This window comes from Pecten maximus, chromosome 13 (genome assembly GCF_902652985.1).
Source record: "Pecten maximus chromosome 13, xPecMax1.1, whole genome shotgun sequence".
Taxonomy (NCBI): domain Eukaryota; kingdom Metazoa; phylum Mollusca; class Bivalvia; order Pectinida; family Pectinidae; genus Pecten; species Pecten maximus.
The window spans coordinates 3,575,888-3,585,943 of NC_047027.1; the positions used below are offsets into that span (position 1 = coordinate 3,575,888).

The 10,056-nt window shown below is 40.3% G+C and overlaps 1 protein-coding gene across 1 annotated transcript; it reads right to left on the minus strand.

Annotated features, from left to right (window-relative positions):
* Positions 1–8,131: 8,131 nt before the first annotated feature.
* On the minus strand, positions 8,132–9,199 carry LOC117340351 (uncharacterized protein K02A2.6-like). Its single transcript, XM_033902113.1, has one exon. It carries the CDS (start codon positions 9,197–9,199, stop codon positions 8,132–8,134), a length of 1,068 nt encoding a protein of 355 aa, XP_033758004.1.
* Between the last annotated feature and the right edge of the window lie 857 nt (positions 9,200–10,056).

The window sequence follows — 10,056 nt, forward strand, 5'->3', positions numbered from 1 at the left end:
TTTTGACTATTATTTGTTGGATTTGTATTGGAATTCATTCTAACTTGGTTCAAATTATCAGCATGGGATGACAGTTTGATGGTATGTACATGTTGGCCCTGGTTGACCCCCAGGGGCTGGTGGGCGGGGCCAAAAAGGGTCAAATTGACTGAAATTTCAAAAATCTTCTTCTCTACTCTCAGATATGTTAGAATCAAATACTCTTCATAGATGGAAGGCTCTTCAGGTGCTTTACCAAAATTGTGAATTTCATGACCCTGGGGTCTCACGTTTGCCCCTGGGTAGCGGGTAAACTTTACTATAGTTTATATAGGGAAATCACATTTTTGACTATTATCTGTTGGATTTGTATTGGAATTCATTCTAACTTGTATCAAATTATCAGCATGGGATTACAGTTTGATGGTATGTACATGTTGGCCCTAGTTGACCCCCAGGGGCTGGTGGGCGGGGCCAAAAAGAGTCAAATTGACTGAAATTTCAAAAATCTTCTTATCTACTATATGTTAGAATCAAATACTCTTCATAGACTGACCCCATTAGGACTGATGGGTGGGGCCAAAAAGGGTCAATTTAGTTGGCCGAAATATTTCAAATCTCAGGTGACCGTTAAGGCCCTTTGGGCCTCTTGTTATAATATTGCAACAGGTCTCAACTTTTTGTCTAAGGTAATAATATGGTGATTTATGTAAAAATTACATTTATTATCAGGCTAATATGCCTTCTCACCAAGTATCTCTTAACTTTATAATGTGCCCAAGTCTTATTGGACAGTTCATACACTGTATCTATGTATATAAACAGGAAAATAGGATCATTTATAACTTTCCTTTTATTTCTACTCCAGCTTTCCATATATTTTACAGAACAGGTACACAACAAACGAAAGACAAGACAAAACAATAGACGTATCTGTTAGCTACAACTACAAGGTGGGGCTGTATGGAACTTTGGGACGGATTTTCCTACCAAATCTGCTACATCGAGGTTCAACTGGAGGGGTATGAGGGGGAGATGCTTCCATTCTACCAAGGTCTCTGTCAATGTCATGGCCATCGTCACGGTCGTCATAAGTGTCAACGTCATGTTTCACTGATGCGATATTCTTCGGAATAAAATTAGTGTACTACTATGCTGTGCTATGCAGAATTATGTTTATACAAATATGTATTTCAATCCAAGGCTGTTATTACACATTTCAATTTAAATTCACTTTAATACATTTCAATTTAAATTCACTTTAGATTATTTTACTCTGTAGAGTAGACATACCAAAAGAATACCTGAATATCTCTTATGGGCAGGAAATATTGTTAATTCACCACAATAGAGTTTAATTTACACATTGTTTGGAATGGAACTTTTTTTCATAAAATGATCATATTTCAGTTGTGGCTTAACTTTTTTTACTCAATTTTGGCTAAAGTTTTAACTTGGGGCACCGGTAGGGGACATGTATTGGTTAAGCAATACTCCTATAATGCTTGTTAAGGTAATATTCAAATGAATGTCACAGCTCAATTTGATAATAATCCTAGGAATGTCACAGCTCTTCGACATCTGCGTTTCTAATGTTCTGGTGTTGGGTTGTTGGACAGACAACGTAGATACACCTTCCATTGCGTAGATAAACGTATTCACTTAGATGGGACCTTCCTTATCTCCTAGTCCTGCCGCTTTCCTGAACCGTTCAAACCGTTTCAGCCATTTAGGCCATTCATCAGCTTTTGCGAACGTAAAATTCTCTGGGGGGGGGGGGGGGGGGGGTTGTATTTGGTATGGCCATATCGACGATATTCTGATTAGTATCCTAGGTCTCGGATATCTTATCTTCAGCAACCTCAACGATGGGCTCTACAGCTATTTGTTCTGCTACCTCATCATTAGGTTCTAATAACACATCAAAGTTCAAATCTGGGTCGTTATCTTCGACTCCCAATGAAATGATGATGATTTAGCTAAACCACGTGGCGAGACGTTCCGTTAGACAGTCACATTAGTTTTGTCTATACTTCATCACTTCACTGCGATGACACCGTTACCGCTATTTCAATGAAGACCACGTTCTGACACCATGTTGCGTTGTTGGACAGACGACGTAGAGACACTGGAAAACTGCATAAACTGTATTAAATGATTATGGTAAACAAACACGTTAGTAAACAGCAGCCATCTAGACGGATCACCTACCAACCAGGCTTAGCTATCGTCCGTATCATTATATCGCTTATAGTCCGTTTCATATGTCGGTATGTAGCTCTAGTACATATCTATGTAAAACTCTACACTTGGGATTATTCGCTAATGCAAGTTAAAAGGCTGGCCCAGTCAAAATGATAGTATTAAATATGTCGACAATTTCTGCTAGCGTAAAATCTGTCCTCTTTCTGTCTTGATGACATCCCCTTCTCTGTTCGTTCTCTTTATCAGTCGAATTGTAAACGTTTCCTCCACAATGACTTTTTTACGGCACAAAAATTGTATTCCCCCAGCTGGAAATATCCTAGATATGTGTATACATTTATATCTAAGCAGTAATTGTATACACACTCCTGTATTTGAAAGGAGTTGCCAGGGTTTTGGAGCCCTGGGTTCATCTCCCCGAACACTAGTGTTGTCCTCACGCAGGAGGCTCTCATACTATATTTGCAAATAATATAAATTATATGTCTATAATATTCATAACGGTTTAGTAATTTTTTGAGATATCTTAAAAACGTTAACGGGTAGCAATATTTGGGGAAATTTTAATTTAACAATCGAATGGGAGTAATTTGTTTATTCGGGTTGGTCCACATCGTCCTGATCCTAAATCCTGCAGGATTAAGGACGATCAGGATCACTCCTAACTCCTTAAGGATCATCAGGATCAAGGAAGAATAAATATCAATAAAAATAGTTCACCAGTCATCGCTAAAAGGGGCCGCGGTGGCCGAGTGGTTAAGGTGTCCCGACACTTTAACACTAGCCCTCCACCTCTGGGTTGCCAGTTCGAAACCTACGTGGGGCAGTTGCCAGGTACTGACCGTAGGCCGGTGGTTTTTCTCCTGGTACTCCGGCTTTCCTCCACCTCCAAAACCTGGCACGTCCTTAAATGACCCTGGCTGTTAATAGGACGTTAAATAAAAACAAACCAAACCAAACATCGCTAAAAATAGACTTTACTAGTCATTGTCATTTACAGTTAACTGAATTTAAATAGTATCATTATCAGTGTCCAGTTACAACTGAGGATACCTTTAAATAGATATTCCCACCAACAATAAACTACAATAGAACTTTTATGAAATATTAGTCACCACTTAGAAATTCAGTATTCTTCAACATTTCTATTGGTTAGCACACACACATACGTGGGAAGTATGCCAAATGAACACCTTAACTTTTCACCTGCCAAGTGAACACTAAGGTTGCACAACCCTTTTTTGAAAATCTAAGTGCATGAACACTTAAAGATGGGTATGTATTGCCTGCAGTACACGGGGTATCGCTATAGAACGCACTTCACTTTCTACAATGCAAGTAAACACCTATCTGGCACATTCATACAACTGAACAATCCATGTACACACTGGTAAATAAACACCTCTGTCACACACTGGTAAGTGAAAGCCTTCAAAACACTTAGTTTGGTAAACACCTTGATACATAACTTATCAAATTGTCACAATTTCTGTATCAAAGGATTTTACAGATTTTACAAAGACATAGTAACAACTTTTCCATATTCATGTACAAAAACTGGGTATAAACATTTTTTTAGAAAATGGTAGATATCTTAAATACCTTTAATCTTCACCTTCTTACCCGAGTATAATTATAGTTTAAAGGATATGTATATTAGTAACCTTCATAATGTTTGCATTAAGGCCAAAAATAGTTCTGGTTCTCAAGACACCGTCGCGAGCCTAAAAAAACCGCCGATGAAAGCATTTTATTGACATCTAATAAAAAAAAATCACCGCCGTGCGATAGTTTTGCTCGGACTTATAAAGTTTGAATTTCACGCCAAATAGCGGTAAGAAGCGTTTTCACGACCCTGCTTCACCAACAAAAAAGGCGTCCAATGTAACCTCACATGTTTGTTGTCACTGCTGAATGTGGAAAAAGAAACATTCGAACGGATATAAGCATTAAAACCATGGACTATTGTGGCAGTAGCTAGCATTGTGAGTGTTTAAACGGTCTATTTATTAGTTTTCAATGAGTTAAAGCTTGAAGATAATTCAATTAAAAACACGGAACCGAACGCACCTCAAATTACACGTATTTTTTATTTGGAAAAAAAAATTGAGGGGTTGCGCTGGACCTGTAAATTAATGCGTCTGACATGGACAAAGTTATCAATCAGTTAAAATATCAGATATCGAAGATTTGTTCTCAATAAAAGTCGTTTTTGTTACAATATGGCTTCTTGATTTTTAGCTCACCTGGACCGAAGGTCCGGTGAGCTTATGCCATGGTGCAGCGTCCGTCGTCCGGCCGTCAACATTTGCTTCAAATCGCTACTAGTCAAAAAGTTCTTATTGGATTTTGACCAAATTTGGTAAGAAACATCCTTGGCAGAAGGGGATCAGATTTTGCATAAATGGTGACTCTGACCCCCAAGGGGCCTGAGGGGCGGGGCCCAATAGGGGAAATTGAGGCAATTCCTTTAAATCGATACTAGTCATAAAGTTATCAATGGATTTGAACCCAATTTGGTCAGAAACATCCTTTGGGGAAGGGGAACAGATTTTGCATAAATGGTGACTCTGACCCCCAAGGGGCCAAAGGGGCGGGGCCTAATGGGGAAATAGAGGTAATTCCTTCAAATCGCTACTAGTCATGAAGTTATGAATGGATTTGAACCCAATTCGGTCAGAAACATCCTTCGGGGAAGGGGATCAGATTTTGCATAAATGGTGACTCTGACCCCCAAGGGGCCTGAGGGGCAGGGCCCAATAGGAGAAATTAAGGCAATTCCTTTAAATCGCTACTAGTCATAAAGTTATCAATGGATTTGAACCCAATTTGGTCAGAAACATCCTTTGGGGAAGGGGAACAGATTTTGCATAAATGGTTACTCTGACCCCGAAGGGGCGGGGCCTAATGGGGAAATAGAGGTAATTCCTTCAAATCGCTACTTGTCATAAAGTTATGAATGGATTTGAACCCGATTTGGTCAGAAACATCCTTTGGGGAAGGGGAACAGATTTTGCATAAATGGTTACTCTGACCCCCAAGGGGCCAAAGGGGCGGGGCCTAATGGGGAAATAGAGGTAATTCCTTCAAATCGCTACTAGTCATAAAGTTATGAATGGATTTGAACCCAATTCGGTCAGAAACATCCTTCGGGGAAGGGGATCAGATTTTTGCATAAATGGTGACTCTGACCCCTTAAGGGGCCTGAGGGGCAGGGCCCAATAGGGGAAATTAAGGCAATTCCTTTAAATCGCTACTAGTCATAAAGTTATGAAAGGATTTGAACCCAATTTGGTCAGAAACATCCTTCAGGAAAGGGGAACAGATTTTACATAAACGGTTACTCTGACCCCCAAGGGGGTTGCTATGGCAACGGGTCACTATATTACTGGGTTATCTTGGTTAGCCTCTAATTAAAGAGTTCCAATTCACCGTTGACTTGTGCAGATTGCGAGGGGTATTAGTAAGCCATCCTGGCGACAGTTCTAGTTCTGAAATTCTTTAATTATACATAGTAAGTTTCACTTTCCTCACAAAAGTTACAAAACACTTGTTAGATATCTCTGATTATGTATTTTGATTTATGTATACGGGTACCATTTTTGGGTCAGCATCCTCGCGAGAGTTCTTCTAGAAGTATCATGGCAAATCACAGCTTGATTTGGTTTGGTTTGGTTTATTTTGTTTAACGTCCTATTAACAGCTAAGGTCATTTAAGGACGATATCAGAATATACAAATTAAAGATTTCCAGATTAGACAGTAGGCTAATACATTGAAAAATTGTATTAGAAAATTTAATTATCCACTATTTGTAGCATTTTCGAGACTCACTGTCTTGTAACACTACCGTCAATGGAAGGGAAATGTAGCTCTGATGACCACCATCTGTCAGAAATTGTCTGTCCGTCATCCAGAGCTACGTTATTGTAGCTATTTAACAAGAGATCCCAGAGGGATCTTGGCGCCCACCATTGATTGATCTTTATAGGTTCCATGTCAGATTGATCTTTTCTCTACTTTTCCCTTCCTCTAAGTCTTACTAATCAGTGTCAATTCAGAAACAGCCCTCTAGTCCTTTTCACACAAGGGGAACCTATATATAAAATTTAAGATTTAGCGATAATGGCTGTCTGTCGGCCATGTTGTTTTCGGATTGGTCCCAATATGCAAAACTAGGCCCTGAGGGGAAGCTATATATGAAATTTGAGAAAGATCCCTTCATTACTTTCTGAGAAATAGCGATAACAAAATTCCAATTGTCAAATTCCAAGATGGCTGCCAGTCGGCCATGTTGTTTTCCGATTGGTCTCAAAATGTAATATGCATAACTAGGCACCAAGTGGAACCTACATATGAAATTTGGGAAAGATCCCTTCAGTGCTTTCTGAGAAATAGCAATAACAAATTTCAATTGTCAAAATCCAAGATGGCTGGCTGTCGGCCATGTTGTTTTCCGATTGGTCTCAAAATGCAATATGCATAACTAGGCATCAAGGGGAACCTACATATGAAATTTGAGAAAGATCCCTTCAGTTATTTCTGAGAAATAGCGATAACAAACTTCAATTGTCAAAATCCAAGATGGCTGCCTGTCGGCCATGTTGTTTTTCAATTGGTCTCCAAATGCAATATGCATAACGAGGCACCAAGGGGAACCTACATATGAAATTTGAGAAAGATCCCTTCAGTACTTTCTGAGAAATAGCGATAACAAACTTCAATTGTCAAAATCCAAGATGGCTGCCTGTCGGCCATGTTGTTTTTCAATTGGTCTCCAAATGCAATATGCATAACTAGGCACCAAGGGGAACCTACATATGAAATTTGAGAAAGATCCCTTCAGCACTTTCTGAGGATTAGCGATAACAAGAATTGTTTACGGACGGACGGAGGGACGGACCACGGACCACGGACGCAGGGCGATTTGAATAGCCCACCATCTGATGATGGTGGGCTAAAAATATAAGCTATATTTTGGCGAGCCACTTTTGTCTTCCTTTCCCAAGCCAAAAACTAGTACATCTTATATTCAAGACGATATCAAGAAATAATCATCGTCGACACGAGTTACTTGGTTTTGGGTTCTGTCCCCTAGCCGAGACATACCAAAGTCTTTAAAATGGTAGTTGCTACTCCTGCTTAGCGCTCAGCATAGTTGGAGTGGAACGACTGGTTCGCCCGTTGTCAATATAATATGACCAGCTGGGTGTTACTGGATGCCTTCAGCAGTATGCTTCAGTGAGGTATAGCACTATATATAAATCGGCAAATGGCCCATCATGATCACAAGAAAACTTAACACGAACATATCACAGCCTCCCAAAACATCCATACGCACTCGCCACACGCATGCACGTCGCACATATGGGAGGTTGTCCTCAAATGACCTTAGCTGTTAATAGGACGTTAAACAAAATAAAACAAACCAAACATCCATTTTAATTCCCCTCATTGATCTATATAATATTACATCATTCTTTCATTGTAGGTGTTTCTTCTGCCCTGCAGGTAGGGCGTAAGAATTGTACCTGTTGCCCCCATTGCAAGATCGTAAGAGGCGACTAAATATGGGATCTTATCTGTTGTGTTTGTAATGGTTCTTTTACTTATAAACTACCAGGACAACGCACGACTGCTTGGAACATTTTAATGGCGGGGCACAACATTACAAACATGCGCAGTACACAAACCGGAACCATGCGGTTCTGTTATAGGAACGTACTAACATCAGGATAATGACCACGGATAGTAACGGATACATACATAACACTTTTCCCTCTCTCAAGAAAGGTTTCCCTTATCCATAATAATCTGTAATTAATTACAGCTTTCTTAGCTCACATGTTTGTTAAAATTAAACAAATTAAAGTTCATAAGTTCAATGTCCAAAAATCAACATGAATCTTTAACACAATAAACACTGAACTAAACACACTGCTATAAATTTAACAGTTTTCAATCAGACGCGATGGTTTGATTATATCACGACGCGGATAGCGATGTTCGTGTGTCACATTGGTCGATGGATCAGTCTGATCAGTCTCTGGTGTAGTAGTAGCTACTTCACTGGTTTGAATCCTAATTGGACAATCTGCTGAAGGAATCCTCTGAGTACCAATGGTTGGATTAGGTAAGATACCTGGAAGACTGTCCAGAGAATTTTGAGTGTCTGGAACTGCTTGCTCTCTTGGTTCAAAGTTACAAGCTGGATCACATGTACGTATTTGATCCACATGTCTTTTCCATATAAGGTTGTCCACCTGAATGGTATATGTCATTGGTCCTAGCTTGCGGATAACAATACCTTTGATCCATGAAGGTTTCCGTGGGTTTCCACGGTAGTCGTGAGTAATGACAATGTCACCAATTTCGAACAATCGTGTTTTTGACTCTGTTGGTGTAGTCTTTTGTTGAATTTTCCCAGAAAGATCCGGACGCATAATATCCAACCTGGTCCTCAACTTCCTTCCCAAGAATAGTTCACTGGGTGGAGTCTTGGTGAGACTATGTGGTGTTGTACGGTACGACAACAAAAACGAAGCAAGTTTCTGGTTCAGACTAGTATCTGACTGAACCAGGGATTTCAAAGCTTGCTTGAATGTACGTACAGCTCTCTCTGCCTCGCCGTTTGAGCTGGGGTGATAAGGTGCAGAAAGTATATGACGTACACCATTTTCTTTCAAGAATGTGGCAAACTCTGCTGCAGTAAATTGCGGTCCATTATCTGAAACTAGTTCTTTGGGTAAACCATACGACGCGAATAGATACCTCAACGCGTTGATAGTACTGGCTGTGGTCGTGGAAGACATGCGTATCACATCTAACCACTTTGAATGTGCATCGACCACTACCATGAACATTTCACTCATGAATGGTCCAGCAAAATCGATATGAATACGGTTCCATGGTGCCGACGGCCATCTCCAAGGGTTTGCAGGAGATTTCGGTGCATTTGGTAGTACTTTCTGACATGCCTCACAGCCCGACACTTTCCGTTCAATATCCACATCCATGTTTGGCCACCATGCATGTAACCGAGCCAGGGATTTCATTCTAACAATTCCTGGATGGTTGCTATGCAGTTCATCTAATATTTCACTTTGATATTGGTTCGGAATGATTACTCGTACTCCTCTGAGTAAGCATCCTTCCTCAATGGTCAGTTCATCACGAATTCTGTGATATGGTTTATGTTCATCTCCCATTTCCGCATTTGGCCATCCACTTCGGGTAAATTCCATTACGCGTGCCAAAGTTGTATCTCTTTGTTGCCGCAGCGATACGCGTAGCAGTAACAGGTAAGCTGTTAACTTGCATTTTGTTCACTAACTGAGCTTCCTCATATAACGCATAGTTGTCGTCAACTCCACTTTCCTCCTCTTTCATAGGAAAACGTGATAACACATCAGCATTTCCGTTTTTATCCGTTGAACGAAACTTGATGTCGAACTGGTACGCGGATAACTGTATCGCCCATCTTTGCAATCGAGACGCGGCCAAAACCGGAATGCCCTTCTTTGGTCCCAATATAGTTGTCAGCGGTTTATGGTCCGTCAATAGGGTAAAACGTCGCCCGTACAGATACTGGTGAAACCGTTGAATTCCAAAGATAATCGCTAACGCTTCTTTTTCTATCTGCGAATAATTCCTTTCCGCTGATGTCAAGGTGCGCGAAACGTACGCTATGGGTTTGTCGTTCGACTCAATGGTGTGCGAGATAACGGCTCCAAGTCCATATGATGAAGCATCGACAGCTAACGTCAATGGTTTCTTTGGGTCATAATGTACCATAACCTCAGATGAAACCAAAAGTTTCTTGATAGTCTCACGCATTCGCACATGTTGGGCTCCATTGCCATTCGACATCATT

Excerpts from the sequence above, each read along its gene's own strand:
- LOC117340351 (XM_033902113.1), bottom strand. The coding sequence starts at position 9,199 with ATGGATGTGGATATTGAACGGAAAGTGTCGGGCTGTGAGGCATGTCAG.